At 41.8% G+C, this 23,747-nt stretch overlaps 1 protein-coding gene across 1 annotated transcript in view; it reads left to right on the top strand.

Moving 5' to 3' along the window:
* The window catches only part of kremen1 (kringle containing transmembrane protein 1), a 73,502-nt gene that overhangs the window by 5,764 nt on the left and 43,991 nt on the right, over nucleotides 1-23,747 (top strand). The window contains exon 2 of the mRNA XM_018737825.2: nucleotides 20,992-21,154. Coding sequence (XP_018593341.2) covers nucleotides 20,992-21,154 — 163 coding nt within the window. The remainder of the gene's footprint in view (nucleotides 1-20,991; nucleotides 21,155-23,747) is intronic.

Genomic DNA, 23,747 nt, shown 5'->3' with positions numbered 1-23,747 from the left:
TCTGCCTCTGAAGGTCACATTATAAACCACAGCACACTTGAATGCACATAAAGATCACACTTTTTGGGCTTTGAGTTTGTAACATAGTGTATGTCCTGAACTATTATATTTATTAAAGTGTCAGTTACACATGGTTATTTTTACTATTGGCGCTGTTTTCACTTCTGTACTCATATTACTTAAAGGCTCATACACGTCTCTGTAAATGATTGCTATAGACTGTATTTTCTGCAGACTTTATTACTTTACATTACTCTACTACAGGCAGTCCCCTAGTTACGAACATCCGACTTACGTACAACCCATAGTCATGAAACACCCCTTGCTGACTGAAGTTAATTTTATTTGTTACCCTTAAGTAACAGTCAAATGAAAACTTCATAATTAAGCCTATTATATAAAAAAATTGAGTTAGATACAATGGTTTGTAATAACAAACAGGCGCTACTTTGCTACGCGCATCTAAACATTGTGCCTCTACAGCGCTTCGTTGGCTTGTGGGTGGGGCATGTGAGCCTGAGGTAAAACAAAGACTTCCTTCTTTACAGTGGGACCACGTTGCTGTTAACAGTGTCTTGTGTTTCTGTATTTGGCTTTAATTTTTTTTGCATTTGTAACATAGTGTATGTCCTGAACTATTATATTTATTAAAGTGTCAGTTACACATGGTTATTTTTTTATTTTATTTTTTAAAGTGTCAGTTACACATGGTAATTTTTTTTACTCTCCTAACCATGGCACCAAAGCGTAAATGTGATGCAAGTAATGGTGATACACCCAAGAAAAGGAAAACAATTATGATTGAAATTAAAGTGGAAATAATAAAGCGATCAGAAAAAGATAAAACACCAATGAACATTGGAAAAGCGAACATTAAATTTCTTTAATGTTTTGCACACTTGCGCACACACTGTCTCTCTCTGATAAATACTGTAGTTGTCACGACCACGCCTGCATCTCAACCAGCAGTTTCAATCAGAGCACTTGGCTATAAAAAAAACACTTTTCAACCTCTTTCCAGCTGCAGGATCACAACTGTCCCCTCTGCGTTCTCAAACCTATCTCACTTTGCTCTTCCAAGTGCTGTCCCTCGTTCCCCCATCCCGTTCCACGTCTCTTTGATACCAACCGCCCGTCTTGTCCCTCGACCACAATTTTGGATCCTTGCCTCTGTTAGTTTGCCCTTCGACTGACCATTCGCCCGTCCCCGACCACGAGAACATGTTTAGTCCTTTGATTCTCAATAAATGATCCTGCACTTAGGTCCAGCCTCCTCCGAGTTGTCTGTTCATCATGACAGTAGTAACATTTCTTACTATTGTTGTTGTTGTTGTTATCATTATTATCATTACATTTCTTTATTATTATTACTGTATTGTTATATTAAAGATGTTTTAGTGTATCTGGAAATGTTTCTTCAATTGGAAATTATTGAGAAGATTGGTGGTCTTCGTAGCTCGGGTTGTTGATTGAGGTGTTCAGCAGTTCACCGAGCTTGACATTTAGATTGCAGACGTTTCATCACCAGTCGAGGTGACATCATCAGTGCACAAATTGTGTGGAGTGTGTTGGACTTCTTTCTTTATATGTAGTTTGAACGTGGGAGTTTTCTGGAGGTTTGACGTGGTTAGCCGGTTTGTGGTGACCTTCGGCCTTGGCAATTGTTTTGGTCTCTGATTGGTCGGTTGTCTTGACCTAAATCGGTTTAAAAATTTCTTTAATGTTTCTTTGTTTCTTTAATGTTTTTTATCCATAGAAAGGTCCACAATATACTATATACTAAGACAAACATTTGACAAACTGACATTAGACACGAACTATACCTAAGTATTCTGACTTACGTAAAAATCCGACTTAAAGATAGACTGAGGAACAGAACTTGTTCATAATCCGGGGACTGCCTGTACTTTAATGTTTTATGTTATATGTATCTGAATGGGGGTGCAGTGGCGCAGTGGGTTGAACCACAGTCCTGCTCTCCAGTGGGTCTGGGGTTCGAGTCCCGCTTGGGGTGCCTTGCGACGGACTGGCGTCCTGTCCTGGGTGTGTCCCCTCCCCCTCTGGCCTTATGCCCTGTGTTACTGGGTAGGCTCCGGTTCCCCGTGACCCTGTATGGGACAAGCGGTTCTGAAAATGTGTGTGTGTATCTGAATGAGCATCCACCGCATCACATCCTTTGTATGTACAAACACACTGGGCTAATAAAATCTTTTCTTAATCTTTAATTTAGAGGTTTTATATGCAAGAGGTAGAGCCAAGAGAATACAGATAATGCATATGTATGTATGTGTGTATGATATACTATGTATTCAGAAAATATTCAGACCCCTTCAGCTTTTTCAATTTTTATGTTGCACCCTTATGCTAAAATTGTATAAATTCATTTTTATTTCATCAGTCTACCCTCAATACCAAATAACGACAAGGCAAAAACAGGATTTTTGAAATTTTTGCAGAAAAAAGTGAGGGGCTCTGAATACAAACTCGCTGTCTGAAACCACTGGTCCCGAGCGGGGTCACGGCAAGCCGGAGCCTAACCCAGCAACACAGGGTGCAAGGCTGGAGGGGGAGAGAACACACCCAGGATGGCACGCCAATCTGTTGTAAGGCACCCCAAGCAGGACTCGAACTCCATATCCACCAGAGAGCAGGACCCAGCCAAGCTCGCTATATATATATATATATCCTATTACCACTGGGACCGCTCTGGACTTCACCTTCCACAGTTTCCCTCTTCTCCTCCTTGTGGACCACCACTATGTTGGCAAGCAACTGTTTCTAAGTCTGGAACTTGAGGTCCCACAGGACTTTAGCGCTGCTGTTTTCAACCACCTTTGGTGGTGTCTCCCATTTGAACTTGGGGACTTCTGGTCTGTATTCTACACAGATGTTCCTGTACACTATCCCAACCACTTGGTTATGCCTCTCAGTGTACGCTGTGCCAGCTTGCATTTTACACCCTACTATTATGTGCTGTACTGTTTAAGGGGTATCTTTGCACAGCCTGCACCTTGGGTCCTGTCTGCTATGATAGACCCTGGCCTCTATGGATCTGGTACTTAGAGCCTGCTCCTGTGCTGCCATGATCAAAGCCTCTGTGCTGTCCTTCAACCAGCCGACCTTTTCCAGCCACTGGTAGGACTTCTTGATGTCAGCCACTCCCTCTATCTGTTGATGGTAGAGCCCATGGAGGAGCTTGGTCTTCCATGATGTCCCCTCTTCTTCCTCATTACCCTCCGTCTTCTGCTGCCTGAGGTATTCACTTAGTGATTTGTCCTGGGGGGGGGGCGTCTTCCTGATCTTCTCTTGGATGCTTCTTGTTTCATCCTGGGTAGAGTCTCTGACACTCACTGACCCTTGGCCAGCCCCCTCTTTTAGCTTATCGTACAGTCTCACGGTGCTGGACTTTGGGTGGAACCCTTTGTGCATTGTAAAGAGTTTTCATGTCTTGACATCTGTGGCATACATCTCCTCCTGTGGCCAACTTATTATTCCAGTTGGGTATCTGATGACTGGTAGGGCACACGTGTTGATGGCTTGGATCTTATTCCTACCATTGAGCCGGCTTCTCAGGACCTGCCTTACTCTCTGGAGGCATTTGTTGTGGTTGATCCCCTTGCTGCCTCTTCGTGGTTCCCATTGACCTGTGGGATACCCAGGTACTTGTAGCTATTCTGTATGTCTGCAATTCTGCCTTCTGGTAACTCCACTCCTTCAGTCCTAATCACCTTCCCTCTTCTTGCTACCATGTGACCACACTTATCCAGTCCGAATGACATCCCAATGCCATCACTGTATATCCTGGTGAAGTGGATCAGTGAATTGATGTCTCGTTCACTCCTGGTATACAGCTTGAATTCATGTACAGGAGGTGGCTTATGGTTACTCCACTTCTGAATTTATATCCATATCCACTCTTTGAAATGATCTGACTGAGGGAGTTCAGTCCTATACAGAACAGCAGCGGGGACAGTGCATCACCTTGGTATATGCCACACTTGAATGTCACTTGTGCGATGGCCTTGGAGTTGGCTTCTAGTGTTGTTTTCCAGAGCCATATTCAGTTCTTGAGAAAGGCTGTTAGTGTCCTGTTGGCCTTGTATAGTGTCAAGCACTCCAGTATCCATGTGTGGGGCATTGAGTCTTGGGCTTTCTTGTAATCAATCCAGGCAGTTCCCAGGTTGGTCTGTCTGTGTTCAGTGATTGCTCTATCAACCAGTAGCTGGTGCTTTGACCCTCTGTTGTTGTTTCCAATGCCCTTCTGAGCATCACTCATATAATGACTCATGTGCCTGTTCAACTTAGCAGCTATGATGCCTGAGAGGAGCTTCCATGTTGTGGAGAGGCAGGTTATCAGTTGGTAGTTGGACGGTGTTGTATCCTTGTGAGGATCTTTCATGATTAGGATTGTCCTGCCCTGTGTTAGCCATTTAAATAAATAAATAAATAAATAAATATATATATGTTTATGTGCATATATAAATAAATTCTATATGGCCACATTTTTCACTGGTGCTGTAGATGGCACAGTGGGGGGCGTGGTGGCACAGCGGGTTTGACCAAGGTCTGCTCTCCGGTGGGACTGGGGTTCGAGTCTCGCTTGGGGTGCCTTGTGACGGACAGGCGTCCTGTCCTGGGTGTGTCCCCTCCCCCTCCAGCCTTGTGCCCTGTGTTGGCGGGTTAGGCTCCAGCTTGCCGCGATCCCATTTGGGACAAGCGGCTTCAGAGAATGTGTGTGTGTTACTCATGTAGTCTTTAGAGACCATCAGTCTGTTTCCAAAAGCTGCTGTTAAAGACTGTGTGTGTCTACACTACAGATCATTTCAGTACATTTAAGTTTATTCATCTAGCTGACACTTTTCTCCAAAGAAAGTTACAGCATTAATCTACCTACAGTTATATACCTATTTGTACAGCTGGGTAATTTTACTGGAGCAATTTAGAATGAGTACCTTGCTTAAGAGTGCTACTGCTAGAATTCAAACCTGCAACTTTTGAGGTCTAAAGGCAGCAGCTGTAACCACTATGCTACTAGCTGTGCTCAGTAAATTTTGGGAACTGGAAGCAGCCCTGCTGTTCTACCTATGACTGTTTAGGGCCATGTGTATTGGCTGAGGGGCGAGGCCGGCTGCCACTGGCCATCCTTTGACCTCTTGCTCAGCGGGATTGTGGTTGGTACACGCTCAAAAAATTTGGACGCACCCCTGGGAGTGGCAATTTAGTGGTAACTGCAAGCCGGACAACGTTCACTCCCTCCGTACTCTCTTGTGCTCCTCTACAGAGGTTTCCTGCCTGTTTCAATCTTCACGCTCCCCTTGCAGCCCCATCCGGTGCCAGATTTCCAGTTGAGGTACATGTTGTTTGCTTCTGCCATGCACTGCCGACAGCCTTTGTGCACAGACTTCATAGAGACAGTAATTATGCGAAGCACGATGCACTGAAGAAGCGCCCTGAACGAGGTGGTATCAGGTTCGGTGTTGCGAGTCACTTCGAGACTGGTGGGTGATCCCCAGCAATGTGAAATTAAGTTGTCGGCAGCTCTACAGTAAAGCAAGACCAGTAGACCTCATGCCCTTCCCTAGAGTATGTGTACCAAATACAAGCACAAGAGAGAAATAATTTTCATCCACCGTGACAGCTGGAAAACTGAACCTCGTAGAAAAAGGCTCAATTCCACTCCTAATCTTGCAGTTCAGGAGGGTCTTTTTATTAGAGGTCATCATTGTTTAAACACATCAGTCTCAGCAGCCAAAAATAATTTAAAATTTAACCTTCATTGTTAATCGAGCATTAAAAGAATAAGCAGAGGCCAGTCGCTGTCATCTGACCAACTTTAAACCAGGGGTAGGGTTTTTTTTTTCTTACTTGGTCAATCAAAGTGTATTTATTATTGTTGACTGTTTTTTTTTCCTCGACAGGAGTCACCTCTTAATAACATTCAGAAGCAGTTGCTCACGCATGGTTGTCTATGCCCTTGCATGGCAGAATTTCACTTGTCCAAAATCAAATTCTGCACCTCAGACCTAATAAGCACTCGCAGACAGCAAGGCAACGTCGTGTATGTTAAATAGTCGGAGGTCCCTGACCTCATCACAGAAAAAAAGCTGATGCCTGTGGCAAAGTGCTCAGATGATACCGGGGCTGAGACAACAGAGGCGTCCTGGAGCATTCACTGCTGAGGGACCACATTGGTGGAATCCCAGGGTGGGGTCCCCGTATTGGCTGTTGCTCTCTTTGCCACTCTGTCTCGCTTCCTCTACTGTCCTCCGATTACAAACATGCATTAGCAGCACCCTCCAGCCTTCTTTTTTGCCTTGACATTTAGGGCTGGGCAATGCTCACAACTTGTTTCCCAACGCCATTCTGTTAGAGGGCCCATTACATTTATATTTATTCATTTAGCAGGTACTTTTCCTCCAAAGCAACATACATCTCAGAAAACAATAGTTGCATCTACTTTACGATTATTTACATTTACTTTTATTAATTTACCATACACTTTTCTCCCACGCAGCATACAGCTCAGAGAACAATACAAAAGTGCGTTACATCAGCAGATGGATTGTTATTAAAGAGATAGCATAGTACATGTAGTACATAGTGTAGTTTTTGTAGTTTTTTTGCTATGTACACAGGAAATCAAAGCAGAAGTAAGCCCAGATGATGTGTTTTGAGACCTTTCTTGAACACTTGAGAGGAATTCAGCAGGTCTGAGTGAGAGAGGGAGATTATTCTACCACATGGGAGACAAAAGCAAATACCTTTGTGCTTTCGATTTTAGACCACCAAGTAAACAGAGGTACCTCCATCACCTCCTCGTCAGGCCTGGCTTTTAGAGCTGATGCCCTGAAGCTAGCAGGAGGGAACTCAAAGATGCAAGTCAGTATGGACACTTAAGTACTTAAGTCTCCTTTGTGGCAATTCACATTTTTCACCCCTGTAGATATACAAGCTGCTAATTTATTTATGAATTAATTGGATTTTTAAATGCCATTTGAGAATTTTTAATAAAATAATTTAATACAATTATTACTCTAGGAGCCTGAAAGTGCAAAGACATTGCATGTGAAAATACCGTAAAAATTTTTACCGTATAAAATGGTGCGTTGCGTTACTGGGTGCAATATGTCTCTCAACAGAAGGGCTCTTTTTGATGACGTTCAGATGTCACATTCCCACTACAGATTGAGAAATCTAGCCCCCATTGCTCATGATTGCTTTTCATTAAACTTGTCTTTTTGAAATGAATTGTCTCCTGCTGGCATTGTCAAATTCAGGGTGAGTCCAGAAATACAACCTGAGTGAGCTCAAATCATTTTAAGCAAGCATGTGTTTATGTGGTATAACTTCAGTTTTGAAAGCCATAACCAATGACATAATGTTAGGATATCGTGTTACTGCACTGTGGGACAAGACCTGTCCTGTGAACTCTTTAAGTGACGGCTGTGCTTGGTCTCCAGTCCAATTGCTGGGGCAGAGAGGGAAAAAAAATCATTCAGCTCTCAAAATAAAGAGGAAGCTTTTTCAGAACCGATCCCCCGCCTTGATTTTAGTCCAGAACCACTTTGTGGCTGAAGAAACAAATTGTCGCCATTCCTTTTTCCAAATTATTGGAACGCCCACTGTCTGGGAGATGGATTTAGGGGCTTTGGGAAGGATTGTGCACCCTCACACTCGTACACTGTGGGGGTTTACTCTGAATTTAGAGAGGTGGTGATATGCTTATTAATCGCCAGATTAAGGTCTACATGAAAACAAATTATCTGTTTATTATGATTTAAATATAGTGCTTTTTGCTCATTCAGATTTTGGAAGTTTTTTCATACAAATGCATTTGTTTTGTTAGTAGGCAGCCTGTTCTCAAAAAGAGTGTTTTTGATGAGAAAGGGCATACTAGTGGTTTTTGTTGAGAATATATTCAGTTTGAAACTGGTTTTGAGATTAATGCCAAGATGATCAATTTTGTACAGTGGAAAATGAAAAGTGGCTCACCACCTTTTCCAGTCTTACACATGTATTTATAACAGTAGACATATTTGTACAGCTTGAATTTTCAGTCCAATGATTTTATTCAAGTCATAAATTCAGTGGACCTTGTGTGACGTTTGACTCTTGATGAGTCTTTGAGTCTTATTCAAGCCTCTGATGTTTATGAAGAATTCACTTTGCTGAAAATGTTCATCATTGCCTCCACCTGCTCAAACTCATAGTTAAACACTTCGAATAAGCCATTGCTGACCTGGAATGGTGGGGCTTTTAAGGCCCTCAGACATTCAGTAGACCTTCAGTAATCAGTGACAAGTTGGATTAAACCAGTTCATATCTGTCCAGATGCTATCACCTCTCGACTTGATCCAATAGCCATAACAGGCATCAGTCCTTCAAATGCATACGTTTTGATCCACCAGCTTCTTTTCACTCTAGGGACTTCAAGAAATACAAGAAAACCCCACACATCTTTTCCGCCAAAAAGGCTTCCTTGCCATAGATAGTTAGGGTGGCTCATTTCAAGTGTCACCTTGAAACCCTGGTCTCACGACAGGGCAAGCCACTGGGGAGGTCACCCCTGGCTGAAGTAGTGGCTGTGGGCCTGGGATGGTCACGGGTAGCAGAGGAGGCAGCAGTGGTCTATGTTGCCAGTCCAGTGACGCTTCATTGCTTCTCTTGTAACCTGAGCACTGCACCCTCAATGGACCTTTGTAATGTGTCTCAATTCCCACAGCTGGTGCAGAAACCAATGGGCCATCTTTTGTGTGCAACCCCAGTCCCCTTACAGACCTTAATGCTTATCTTTGTCATGTGCAGTCCTTTCCCCCTAATGGCCCCACAGCCTAACTTTTTATCACCACCGCACCCTCGCCTGTAGCCCATTTCATTTACTGTGCCTCTGTTTCGTTTACGAGCAAATGAAATGACTTTGGCAGCTCCCTTCAGCATAGGTGAAGAAGAAATGCCCTGAACTCGGCATGATGCGCTGTGATTGTTTTGCTCAGGTTTTAGAAAGTCTTTCAAAGGCCAGATCAGATTAGGATGATTGAGCAAGGCAGCAGATAAAAGGCAAACACCCCACTTCACTGCAGATGTCAAGAAAAAATACTTTTTCTGAGATAAAATCAGATTAAATGTATATGAAATCTGATACTTCTGTGGAATTTTAGGCAGCTGGCTGATGGTTCCAGCTGTAGTTTACAGGAGACAGACAAAACAAACATGTGGAGAGAACTCAGATATGTAAGGACGTGCATACCACCTTGTATGGTGTGTGTTGATCTGTAAGGACGTGCTCTCCACTTTTCACAATGTGCATTGATGTAGAAGGACGTGCTTGGCACTGTGTATGCAAAAGAAGAAATCCAGAAAGAAGAACTGACAAACCTTTCTGAGGCACACCTGCCTGAACCATTTCCACAGGTGTGAAAATAAAATCACAGATTGGGATGGACACACACATGCTGTGATGCGTTCACTCTTCAAAGGTCTTTGCATTGACAGCACAAATATAGCACATGACATGCTTCCCAAATAAGATGCTCAAAGCATTCCTTCGATACTCCTAGGGGAAGAAGTTCACTTTCCTGAAACCACGGTGCCCTAATGGTTTTAATTCACATCAGCAGAACAATTATATAAAGGTGAAGAATGCTTTACAGTCCTTCAAAAGCTGTAAAGCACACAACGCCTTGAAAATTCTTCCATGGTGGCTTCTGTCAGTGAGATTCTGGGAAGTTTTCCAATTATGCACACCCATTGTTTTAAAGAAATGCATCTTGAATCTTCCACCCCCCCATCTTTGACTTCCAAAAGAGACAAGCTCATAAACAGAAAATACCTGCTGCAAAAATCTATGGATGCGCGCTCAGAAATGTGCCTCTTATTTTGTGCTAAGAAGAGCCTTGTGCTCACATTGTGCTGATAGCTTAAGTAAACCAACCCAGTTAATGCATCCATGCAAATAAAACTTGTATAAAACTTGGTGTACACACACAGCTTTCAAAAATTTAGAATCACTGTGAAATTTTCATGTTTTTCAAAGAATTGATACTTGATTTCAAATATAGTCAAGACATCATTACTAATGTTGAAAAGGACTATTACTTTTGAAATAACTGATTTATAATATATTGTTCACATATGGCTGCAGTGCTCCATTTTGAGCAGCCATTACTTCAGTGTCCTAATGGTAAACGCTAATGATAATGGTCTTGATGGTAAAGAAGCCCTTGTAACCTTTGTGTCAGCACACCTGAAACTAGTTCTTTTGTTTAAGAAAGCAAATAAATTGTCTTTCCTTGGGTTTCAAGGTACTGGCATTCCTAAAGTCCATTTTTGGGTTACAAAATTGCCAAAATGAAACAACTTTCTCAAGAAACATGTCAGTGTTCTGTTGTTTTGAGGAAAAAAAGGTTATTCCATTCATCAGATTGCCAAGAAACTGAAAAATTCATACAGAGGTGCCCACTACTCTTTTGAGAGAAGAGAGCAAACTGGATCTGACCAGGAGAGAAAAAGAAGCAGAAGGCCCAGATGCATACTTGCACAAGAGGATAAGTACATCAGCGTCTTTAGTTTGAGAAACAGATGCCTTACAGGTCTTCAGTTGGCTGTTTCCTTAAAGAGTACATGCCAAATACTAGTGTCATCTGCAGTGAAACAATTTCTCTGGGATGATGTCCTTAGAGGCAGAAAAAGCCATACGTTAAATGGGCAAATAAAAAGAAAAGGTTAAAAATGACTATAAAAGAGTATTATGGACAGATGAGTCTTCAATGTATATAATTTACATTTATTTATTTAGCAGACACTTTTCTCCAAAGCGACTTCTAATGCATACTATATATATAGTGTTATCAACCCACACACCTTATTCACCAAGGTGAGTGTCACGCCCACGAACTCGGCAACAAGCAACACCGGTGGCTGATCAGGCTCCGGGCACATAAAAGGGCAGCCCAGACCTTAGGAAGCTGCGGAACCTTGTTTCAGCCTCGTTACTCACTCGCGCTCCTCGTCCCGCTCCTCGTCCCGCTCCTCGTGAATACCTCCCTGGTCTGCCTCGACTCCTTGCCTGTCTTTGGACTACGTCTCTCGGATTCTCCCTTCGGACTACGTGCACACATCGGTTACCCTTGCCTGCCTCCTTGACCATGTCTTCCGGATCGCCCCTTGAACAAGCTTCCTCTGCTCCGCGCTTGGGTTCGACGCACCCGCCCCGGGGAAACACCGTGACAGTGACTTACACTGCTTTACAGATAAGAGTGTTTGTAATGGTAATGTACAAAGGAAATGAAAAACATACATTAAAATTGCACAGAACTCAATTTGTTGTTAGTGCCACTGGTCAGTTCACTGTACCACCATATGAAATTGAGTCACACTAAGGATTATCAAGTAAGAAGGTCTTCACAATCATGGCAGTTTGAAGTACTGACAGCATGTTGTCATAGATAACCTTTCTAGTCCAACAGGTCCTCTGTAGGATTGAGATCTGGTGACTGCCACTGAGAATATCTATCATCAATTTATTTTTACAGAACACTCTTCTCTCAGCAGTGACACAGAGCACTGAACAAGATTTCTGTAAACGATACAGTGGTACAGGTTACATACATACAGTTAACAACAAAGTAAGCCAGCTGTCTGTGGAGGACATGAAAACGAGTAAGCTTCCAATACACAGCAAAAAAGAAAAGAAAAACCTCTGGGGGTACAAGTACCAAATGCTGCTTACCCCTCCTGGGCATTTGACTGTGGTAACAAGGGACCTGTGTAGATATGTGTAAAACAGAAAACACCAGTACACCTGTCAAGACTGAGCTATGGACTTAGAAGCTAAAAATTTGTTGTCCAGGCTCCAGGTGCAGGTCCTGTCAGTCATCTTATGCAGTTGCTGCCTCCCAACAGCAAAATATAGCAAGTGTTGCACAATAATGGTGGCCCCCATGCCACTGCAGGCTACCAGTAAGAGACAAAGAACCCGTGGGTAGTAACTACCAACATATAATAGATACAAGGATATTATGTCAGTGAGTGAGTACAGAAAACATAAACCAGAAATGACTCTACAGCAGTACAGAAAACACATCCTAAGCCTGGATTTAAAGGATGAGACTGAAAAGGCATTCCTGATACTACCTGGAAGATGGTTCCATAATTTAAGTGTTCTAGATAAAGGCATACCCTCCCCTTAAAATCTATTTAAAAAAAAAATTATTATGGGTAATTTAAACTTGTATCCAGCCACTCAGGGCTGTTGCGATCTATGAGCTTTTATAAGATGGAGTATACGTTCGCAAGATAGTTTTAGATGACTTTTCAGACTAAATTACAGTGCACTATTTACATCCAATGTTTCCTTTTTTTGATTTTTTCTTTTTTATCTCCCTTTTTTCTTTTTTTTGTCTCGTGCTCAGAACCCACAGAGTTTGTTTACTGTTGTTCTTTTGTTTCATCTCAAACTCCAAACAGATCGCCACAAACTCAGTCGTTGGGTATGAATACCCACCTACTGTTGTCCTTTGGTGGCAATGCCCCTGTTCCTCACGAGGTGACATCACTTCTGGGAAAGTGCCTTATGACACATTTCCTTAGCCTCTGAAGCAGTCGTCAAATCCAAACGGTCAATTGTGCCCCCATTCAGAATCCCCCATGAAATCATGCTTGCTCATAACACCAGACTACCTTCACCCTGCTTATACACTATATTACATGCCTTTGAACAGTAAGGAAGGACTTCTGAGAAAACATTTCCATATTTCACGCATTACTCACATGTCTATAATTTTGTATGGTCCTTGTACCCTAACATTTCCACTTTTTTTGTCCACTGCTTGTGACTGTCTCAATTGAGAGACTGTATTTCTATGTGAATATATTTAATTTAGGATACTTTAGAAAAACATGTTCTTAGGACTGCACTGTATAAATATAAGACTATATGAATAATTTTTAAAACTGAAGTTCCTACAGTAATAAGTAAATTTGTGTGTGTGTATCCATAAAATATATTGTCCTCTGGGTACCTTTCTAAGTAGTTCAACTCCTGTGGAAGTGACTGATGTGACACATTTTTAGGCTTTTTCTGTGTGATAGGGTCCCCAGGTGAGTTGAAGTTTCTTGCATGTTGAAATCTTTCCATGCACAATTTCTTTGAGCTAGCCTTCAAAAAAAAAAAAGTTGCTCAAAACCGCATACTATTAAAATTCCCAATATGCCAGTAAGTGTGTACAAAGAAAGGGGGATCCGAAGCAGGTGTGTTTGCAGCAAGTTCTTTGAACACTCCACCGTACCTCTTTCTGGAGGTGGCCGACTTCAATTCTGCTTTGAATTCTGTGTATTACCCCTTTAACTTAAGGGAACAGCTGCTTAGACTGCTTGGATTTAAAAAAAAAAATCTTTACAATGATTCAAGATTCAAGAGTTTATTGTCATGTGTACAGTAAACAGTTCGTTACACCATACAATGAAATTCTTACTCTGCGAATCCTCTCAGCAGACGTAAATTATAAGGACGTAAGGAAAGAAAAACACAAGAAAAACACAAGGCGTAAATCACAAATTTACAAAAATTGCTATTAGTGCAAAGTCACAAATTACAAAAATTATTATTAGTGCAAAAATCCAAGAAACGAGGTTATATACATATATAAAGTGTGCAGTGTGCAATGTAAACATGGAAGTCATACATGTGCAAAGTCCTGCAGAGGTAGATTGGGTCTATTCGCAGTTGAAGGAGGAGTGTGTATTTGCGTACACAAGGTATGCGGAGGTGGTCTGTGGTCTCTGATGTTATTGGCATTGTGGATGTGTATGTGTGTGTAGGAGGAGTGGGGGTAGTTGACACCTGTCAGGCTCAGAGGGTGAACTATATCTGCTGTGATGGGTGGAGAGACAGTGGATGGGTGTCGTTCACAAGCCTGATGGCCTGTGGGTAAAAACTGTTTTTCAACCTTGAGGTTCTGGCTTTAACACTCCTGTAGTGTCTGCCTAATGGTAAGGGTGTGAAAAGGCTGTGCTGGGGATGACTGTTGTCCTTGATGATGTTAATGGCTCTCCTAATGGTTCTGGCCTGGTATAGGCTCTCCAGTGATGGTTCGAGCAGCTTTCACCACTCGCTGTAGCGCCTTACGATCTTGTACTGTGCAGCTTCCAAACCACGCTGTGATAGAGCTGGTGAGGACACTCTCAATTGCACACTTATAGAAGCTTCTGAGAATTCGACTTGGCATGCCAAATTTCCTCAGCCTTCTCAAGAAATGCAGACGCTGACGTGATTTCTTGACCAGATGTGTTGTGTTGTGAGACCAGGTGAAATCTTCAGTAATGTGAACACCCAGGAATCTGAAGCTGCTCACCCTCTGCACCACTGTCTTACCAATATGCAGTGATGAGTGTTGCTCCCTCCTTCTCTGTGGATCTATTATCAACACCTTTGTTTTGTTAACACTGAGGGAGAGATTGTTGTCGTGGCATCACTCTACTAGGTCAACCACTTCTCTCATGTATGCCGACTCATTGCTACGCATTATCAGTCCAATGACTGTCATGTCATCAGCAAATTTGATGATGTTGGTGTTGTTCTGGGAGGCCACACAATCATGAGTGAAGAGTGCATAGAGTATGGGGCTCAGCACGCAGCCCTGCGGAGTTCCTGTGTTTATGGTTATTGACCTGGATGTGTGGTTTCTAACGGACTGGGGTCTGCCCGTTAGAAAGTCCAGAACCCAGCTGCAGAGGGTGGGTGGCACACCAAGATTGTGAAGCTTGTTGATGAGATTCAAAGGTATCACTATGTTGAATGCTGAGCTGTAGTCAATAAACAGCATTCGAACATTGCTGTCCTTGTTTTCCAGGTGGGTGAGGGCAGTGTGTATTGTTGTGCTGATGGCATCCTCTGTGGAGCTGTTCCATCTGTATGCAAACTGGAGAGGGTCCAGAGTGTCCGGAGTGATGGTCTGGATGTACCTCATGACGATTCTTTTGAAGCACTTCATCACTATTGGAGTCAGTGCAACGGGTCGGTAGTCATTGAGGCAGGATGCTTTGTTGTTTTTTGGCAGCGGCAGGATAGTGGTCCTCTTTAAGCAGGTGGGAATTGAGGCTTATGCAAGGGACAAATTGAATATATCAGTAAAGACATCAGCTAGCAGCTAGACATCAACTATACTTACCCTATTGTTAAGACATATTCCACCCTTCAGCAATATGGGTGGATATTATCCTTTTCCCGAAACTTTCCATCTGAAGGGTGGATCCAAACTGCAGTGTGTAATTTTTTATACACAAATTACATGAAATTTCCTAGAATATTAATGTTCCATGTCGCTTGACTGCATCTGTAGTAACAAACAACAGCTGCAGGAAAGTATATAATTCTCTTTGTTATTGTCTGACTCCAGGATATAGTTCACCAGAATAAAGTAATCATCCTGGATGTTGAAAGATTAAGTGGGCTTGTTGGACAAGGACCTTAAATTGCCTCCTTTCACAAAGCAGTTGAAAACTACAAGACCGCCATTATTAAAATATCGAAATGACACAGAGTCAGTGGGTGAACATCCGCTGATGAATTACAGCGCAGAGTGGGCGAAAATAGCTGGCACAATGGCGCAGGCCTAAACACTGAAACAAAGAAGCCCTGTGTGGGGTTCCCAACATCAGACGCATCATAAAACATAACTGTGGCTGGGCTGATTAAAATTGCGCCCTTTTCATTCTTAAGTGTTAAGCAAGAATGTTGTGGGCAGGCATCGATCAGTGCACACTGTGTCAGTGCGTCTGTTCATCGAGATCGCAAAGTGGGAGTTATTGTACGGGTCGTTTTACATGATCGTACTTTATAAATACACCCACATGCGATGCTTGAATGCCAAGCAGAAACAGCAAAATCACTGCCATATATCATAACCCATATGTCCTGTGTTTGTCAGTTTTTGTTGAGCTCTATGCAGCCCTAAGAACCCATATGCTCTTGACTCCAGCTGACACATTTGCTTTGCTTTTTCTCTTCTTTTTTTTTAAACTCCTTTCGGTTGTTTGTTTGCTCGAATAAGGGCCCGGCAGGAAGCTGAAGGCACGCTACGAAGAACCTCTGGAATGGATTTGGAAATCTGAAGTCGAGCATTGCTGTGGCCCTATCTCTGTGTTTGCTGTTAATTTTATGAATGGCACCCTTTCCATTGCTAAAGGAAATATTAAACAAAGTGTTTTCTGTTTGGAAATGGTTTTAGAAAAAAAGATAAAGTTTACAGATCCTCAGTTCACTCAAACCCAAACTTATGGCACAGTTTATGAGTTTTGATAAATATATTTTTGTGGAATGTGACACTCCTTAATTGTATACTTTGGAAGTAGCAGTGCTATTGAAGTCCCATGATTAAATGAGGTCCACCCGCAGCCCTTGCCTCCCCGGTGTACTCTGCTGTTTACCTTAGTGTCGGTATGAGTTTAATATGAGATTCTTTTGTATGCACTGAATGTGCTTGGATTTTTTTCTTCTATTTGTTTAACCCAGTAACCTTCTCTATTTAAAAACCTCAAACAACAGATTAATAGTACAGTTTAGCTGAAATGTTGTAATAAGATGACTAGCTGGATCGTTGTGTTAAATGCCAGATAACTGGAATATTTCCATGGTTTTGAATTCTTTGTGTTCTAGTAAGGAAACAAAAGGAAGGACCGAGGTGATTGTTCCAACCTTGGTTATACAGCACTATTTGATATACACCAGTGCTGCAATATCTTCTCAAGCCATCTTAAAAGCCATATGAAAAAATAAAAACGATTTTCGGTGAGTTCCAGCTTTCAATGGATTTCATTGGCACCGTGGTCTGATTTGCACATCTTGTGAGAGTGTTTGCTGGAAGTAACATTTCAGCTGGCAGGGTCTTTCCTTTCCCTTCTGAAATCTGAAAAAAGAAAAAAATACAGAGTCTAAAACTCACTATAAACCCATGCTAATATTATTCATCCTCTATTATACCCTAAAGGTGATTTCCGAAGGCAAACGGCTTTCTCCTTTAAAAGCAAAAGTTTTTTCTTGATTAATTTGACCGCATCAGTCACATTGGAGCATACCTGTAGGCAACATGACAGTTTGTGGCATCCCTTTTGTTCCTTCTGATTTTTCTCAAGGTGAGACATCAAAAGTTTTGGCATCATGTGTTTGCTAGCATTTGGCAAGGCAAAGAGCTTAAGTTTCATTCCATTAAAGGGAGCTGAAAACAGGGCACATCAGGGCTTGGCTTGGAGAGCAAAACTGCCTTGTTTTATAGGTGCTACCAAACGGCCTGTCTGAAGTTCCACCCAGCTCATGGCAAACCTGAGGGCCTAGGTGGTGGGGGGACATGGCAGGCTCAGCTTTGTAGGCTATTTATAAACTTGGCCGGAGATTAATGCTTTTATAACTTTCTCCATTACACTGAAAAGAGCTGGCAGCACAGATGTTCAAAACACAATGAAAATTAAGTGTTTGGTACAGGTGTGTATGAGGAGTGTTGAAGTTAGTGTTTATTATTTTATGTCCTTAATCTATCTGTTATTTGTTCATTGTTTTTCACGTTACGTCGAAAGCTCTTTTATGAAAGTTAAGAGAAATTAGAACTGATATCTTTAAACCTAAACATTGCTTCCATCAATCTTCCTCTGTCTTCCATTTTGTATGATGTCATCATTGAAGACTTGTTTATAGTGTAGTATGGATTACTTTACTATATTATTATATATTATTAGTGTAGTGTAGATTACATGGGTTTACAAAAGGGTAAACAAGTTAAACAAACAATATGAACAAGCTAAACATTCGCCATGTTGTAGTCAGTCAGCATGAAAAGGTACTTTTTTAATTTACTACAAAGTTACGGCCCATGTACCTGGGTAGGCCTTTGGCGGGTGCATAATTACCCAACAGGTAACTGGTTTTAGTGAACACTCTGCGTGGCAATTTTATGAAATATATTTAAAAAAACATGACCACAGTTGAAGAGATACACCAAAGGGTGGGGAAAGATAAGGGAAAGGATGATGGTGAGGGTGGCTACTAGATCATTGCATCATAATGGAAATCTGTTCCAAAACACATCTGTAAGCACTCCAAGAGCACAGGTTACAGACCAGCATTATTGAAACCCTTTGTTTGTTTGGTATTTTTGTAAGCGATCTGATGACCACAGGCCATCTTGTTCTTCTGTTGCACAATAGGAAAAGCAATCAGTGCTGTAATATGCAAGTAAGTAGCTGGTCATCTACACAAATGTAATTACAAAGCAGATGAAATCCTGCTGAGTAATCCACTTTTATCCTTTCAATTTTCTTGTTCCTGGTTACACGGTGTCAAGAAAAGATGGAATTGCGGTGACTCTTTGTTCTGGATCTTAAGGCTGGATTCCTTGTCAGTACCTTGGACCTCATAATTTGGAGTTAACCTTACATGTGGTGGTGACTTTCTGCTCTCCATTAAGGTCTCGGTTTCCAACTGCATGTGACACTTTTGCATGCTGCTCAATCGTACAGATACCAAACTATGCAGTGTCTGCATCGACTTCAACTGCGCCCTCCTTGCCCCTTCCCCATCTGTCTGGCTTGTCTTGCAGGGCACAGTAATATATATTTGAACATTCTGGATTCCCTTTCAGTCAACAACATTGGTTCCAGTATGTTGGAGTAAGCTACCTCAGAACTGCTGAATCTCTTTCAGCAGTCAGCAAGGGTCCTAAAACACACCTCTTTCATGTCCAATTCAATCCCGATCTTCTCAAGAGTCAAACTTTATTTTCTCTTAGTTCTGTATGCATCCACTCGTATACCAGCAAAAACAGTGGTATTAGACAATCTGACTGCTTCAGCAATCACATCTGTATTTAAAGCTCTTTGCCAGTTGTAAAATGCACTTTTGTTTACTGTGAATTGCACATCACTTTGGGGAAAACGGTCTGCTAGATCCATAAGTGTAAATATAAACCTTTCAAGCCTTAAGGCCAATACAATAACAGACCAGTTTAATCTCTTTTCTAAAAGCGAGCTGCCAGAAATAGGGGGCCTTGTCACTACTGTGCTGGCTTGCTCCACTGAAGGACCAAGGTTATCCTGAAGACCTTGCAAATTCTAAAAGAGATCTGTGAGTCATGGACAGGCTGTGAATCTTTCAAAACTCTTTGCAGTACATTGGGTTGCCTTTCTACTTACTCCTTATATTTAACACAACACAGCTGGTATACATGCAGTATTAAAGGGACTACATTTAGTGGAAAAGGGTGTATTGTTTTTCCCATGTCCTATGAGGATGGCAACTTGGACGCTTTTGGATATGCCTTAAATCTGCATCGGTACTTTGTGGTGTTGCTTTCCATATTGTGCATTTTTAGGCCCATTAGCACTCAACAGTCCTGTTAATTCTTCAGTGTAATTTGTTTGCTTAGGAGAAAAGATTCTGAAGATAATAGAATACCACGATAATCAAAATTCAGCACCTTCTTGTTGGTTCAGTTCTTAGTATGAAGTTGAATTGTGAAAAGAAAATAGAGTAACAGCTTCTTGATGACTTTAATTACAATCTCCAATGAGTAATTCTGGTTCATTGGGAATGAAAACTGGTGACATTTTTCATGGACGCACAGATTACACACACACAGGAACCTTCCACCTGGTTTTTCTTTTCATATGAAGACAGGATGTCAGGAAAACTGAGATGGTAAGGTTGTGAAGAGTTTCTAGGTCCTACATCACTGAAGACATAGACTTCCAAGAAGGTTGCTTCTGGAACTCAAAACGGACTGATCTCTGAAATAAAGGGAACACCCTAGCAGATCCATATCTTAAAACCAAAAAAGACCTCAAGGCCAAGATTGCACTTGTTTGACCTACAGATATCCAAATGTCTTTTAGCTTTGGCATTCACATCAGTAACTAACTGATGTGAAGCTTGTTACTTACATGTGCAAAGGTAACAGATGGAAGAAAGTATCTGCCACAACTCTGTTAAAACTTGCTAATGTTTCTGGGAGTTGGAAGTGGTTTTTTCCTGGGGACTCTAATGAGAGGTTGGAATCCATGCTAGGCAGGCTGTTTTTAATTTTGCACATGATATGCACTTCAGCTTTGCCGGGATTGGCTCTACAGAAGTCTCCCCCCTCAGTGCACACGCCCCTTTTCCAGTTACCCCCCAGAGGCCTATCTCTTTGTGATTAACCAAGATCTTTCAGAGGGGAGGCATCCAAACTGCTCGGGGTTATACGGTTACCCGGCAATCAAACCTGTAATCTGATTGTGGGAGAAAGCGCAGACATTACAAGAATAAAGGGAAGAACTATGCCTAGTTTCAGAAGTGCGTTAGGGCTCAAAGCTATTCCATTTCTCACTTTCAAAAAAATAATACAAAACCTCCCACAGTCACTATGGAGAAAGATGGAAAGCTCTCTAAACAGGCTTCGGAATTATTCCATGCTATTTCGACTTAGCGAAAGCCTTTTTTTTTTTTTTCCTTTTCCAGTCAAGAAGTCGGGTGAAGTGGGCTTTTAAAGCTTTGCATTGCCATTGCCATATGGTTTTGGTTTTGCTGAAAATGCGAACCATTTATTTTATTTATTTATTTACCCCCCCCCATTTCCTCAGTTGTTGTGAAATCAAATTATTGGCAGGCACTAATTAAAGCAATACCAGCTTGCCTCGCCGTTCCTTACAGCACAGACGCGTGGGTTTCAAACACGAAAGCAAACTGAACACATATTAGGACTCATTGTCACTTAAAGCTTTGTGTTCTCAGATTTATTCTGGGCTAATTAAGTCTGAGCTCATTTTTGTGACACTTGACCACATTGTGGGACTCATTGTGTTTGATCTGCTTGACAAATGTGTTTATAAGATGGTTAACTGCCCCTTGAGGAGCTATTAATGGAACTGTGACTCAAAATCTTGTTTTGACTCTTATTCTGGTTTGTTATTCTCTGCTTTTCTTCAACTGTATGTTGAAAGAGGAGTGTCTTTGTTTTTTCCACCCAGAGTGTTACACAGCCAATGGTGAGGACTACCGGGGACATCAGAACCAGACTTTCCTTCATGGGGGAAAGCAGTGCCTCTTCTGGAATGAGACCTTCCAGCATCCCTACAACACCCTCAAGTACCCTAATGGCGAGGGTGGCTTGGGGCAGCACAACTACTGCAGGTAACTGCAGCTCCACTTGGTCTCCTGGTTTTTAATTTGTTGCTGTTTATTGTTATTTCACAGGTGTACAGCAGAAACAGAATCTGGATTGAACATTTTTAGGTGTAACATAAATTGTCCTGTTGCCACACTGTAAAGTAAACATAGTTCAAACTTACGAATACAGGCACGCATTAATAACATGGAAATAAATACAAATAATAAAAGGGAACACCAGTTACTGATTTCTGAAGTAACATGTAATTTGCATTTATTTGGTCACAATATATATTGTGAGGTCCACAGAAAAAAGTTCACTGCAGACTTAAAGTTGGATATGTAATCTAAATATTACAGGTTGAGAGTCCTTAGATGGACTCACAAAATAGATAACTAAAATGTTTTAGCTTCATTAGTACTAACAGTGAAGTTAAGGACAAGATGTCTTACAGATCCTCTGTTAACTGCTTCCTTAAGTAATACATGCCAAATAATAATGTCATCTGCAAAGAAAAGATGACTGAGATGCTGGTCTTAGGGGCACAGTTTAAAATAAAAAGCCATATTTCAAGTATGGCAAAGAAAAAGAAAAGGTTCAGATTGGAAAAAGAATGCAGACATTGGATGGTGGATGACTGGAAAAGAGTATTGTGGATGGGTGGGTATAAGTCTTCAGGGTTGCAGATGACACTGGTATTTGACATTACTCTTTTAGGAAACGGCCAGCTGAGGACCTGTAGAGCATCTGTTTCTGAAACTAAAGACTCCGATGTACTTATCCTCTTGTGTAGTTGTGCATTTGTGCCTTCTGCTTCTTTTTCTGGGGGTGCAGTGGTGCAGTGGGTTTGGCCTGTGCTCTGGTGGGTCTGGGGTTCAAGTCCTGCTTGGGGTGCCTTGTGACGGACTGGCGCCCTGTCCTGGGTTGGCCCCCCTCCCCCTCATGCCCTGTATTGCTGGGTTAGGCTCTGGCTTGCCCCGACCCTGCTTGGGACAAATGGTTTCAGACTCTGTGTGTGTATGTGAGCTTGCTTCTTTTTCTATAATGGATAGGTCATTTACCCTCTTCTCTCAAGACAGTAGTGGACACCTTTGTATGAAATCTTGTTTCTTGACAATCTGAGATATGGAATTTGCATGGACACATTGCCATTTGCACTGGTGTTATGACACACACACACACACACACACACACACACACACACACACACACACACACACACACACACACACACACACATTTTCTGAACTGCTTATCCCATATGGGGTCATGGGGAACCAGAGCCTAACCCAGCAACTCAGGGCATAAGGCTGGAGGGGACACACCCAGGACAGGACACCAGTCCATCACAAGGCACCCCAAGCAGGATTCGAACCCCAGACCCACTAGAGAACAGGACCAGGGCCAACCCACTGCACCACTGCTCCCCCCTTGATGTTATGACTATATTTTTAAATCTGTTGAATGGTACCTTAATAAAAATAAGTATCAATTCTTTCAAAAACTTTAAAATATCTGGGTGATTTCAAACTTTTGAGCGCTAGTGTATGCATTCTTATAACTGTGTCTTCGTTTATACGTGGGGTTTAAAGTGAAGATATAGTTATGTCCGTCTAAGGTTTCCATCCACTCTTTCCAGGAATGTCAAGAACAATTACCTTGTAAATAGTCTATGGAGCCCAAGCCATTGTTTATGTTGTTGGGACATCAGATCAGTGAAAAAAAGAGCAAATTTCCACTGTCCATCCAATAAAAGTAATAAAAGCTTTGGTAATAAAATTGATTGTGTTGTGAAGTTAGCCTAAGTGATTGCCGCCTTCAGTTTATGTCATTTATGTAATCATTACTAGAGGACAAAAACAATCAATTAATAATTTACACCAAATATTCTCAAATTAATTTGTATGCATCATCACTGTCATTGCTTGTTGCGCAAACCAGTGTGCCTTTTTTCTCTGTGTGTGACAAAACCATAAACAGCAGGTACCTTTTTGCCTAAGGGACCAAATGGTCCCCTACTGTAGTGCTCCTGAAATACTTAACCTTAATTTCATGAGCAAAACACCCAGCTGAATAAAAGGATAAAATTGTTCCATCAAATCAATAGCTAGTTAATGTTAACATCAGTAATGATAACTGCACAGGAAATGCTCCATGCTCTACTGTCCTATGTCCTCAGTTCCTTCAGGCTGATATTTTCCAGCTTGGTGGGGGGGTTTGGGACAGGGCTGTAAATGAAGGGGGGAAGAGCCCTTTGTTCTGGTGTGTGCCCAGCAGAATAAATGTTATGGAAAGAGTAGACCACTCTGACTGCAGCAGACAATGAGGTCGAGCTAGGAGGCAGTTCAGCGCCGCCAAGTGTGATGGTGTTGACCTTCCGCATGGAGGGGTCAGGAGCCGAGACCACCACAGCACATTTACACATGACCAGTGTGTTTGATTTACAGTCTGCGACCAGTGCATAAATTGTTCCCACCAGGGTTTGATTGCTTATTCTTCCTCCTTTTCTTGCCTGTCAAATCTTATTTCATATGGTTGCACTTAATAAGCAAACACTCTTATCCAGCATTTTACAATTTTTTCATTTGTATTTGTTTATTTTAATTCATTCATTCA

The sequence above is a fragment of the Scleropages formosus genome, chromosome 12, assembly GCF_900964775.1.
Source record: "Scleropages formosus chromosome 12, fSclFor1.1, whole genome shotgun sequence".
Lineage (NCBI taxonomy): Eukaryota > Metazoa > Chordata > Actinopteri > Osteoglossiformes > Osteoglossidae > Scleropages > Scleropages formosus.
Note: the sequence above shows the minus strand (reverse complement) of the source record. Positions and strands in the feature narration are given on the sequence as shown.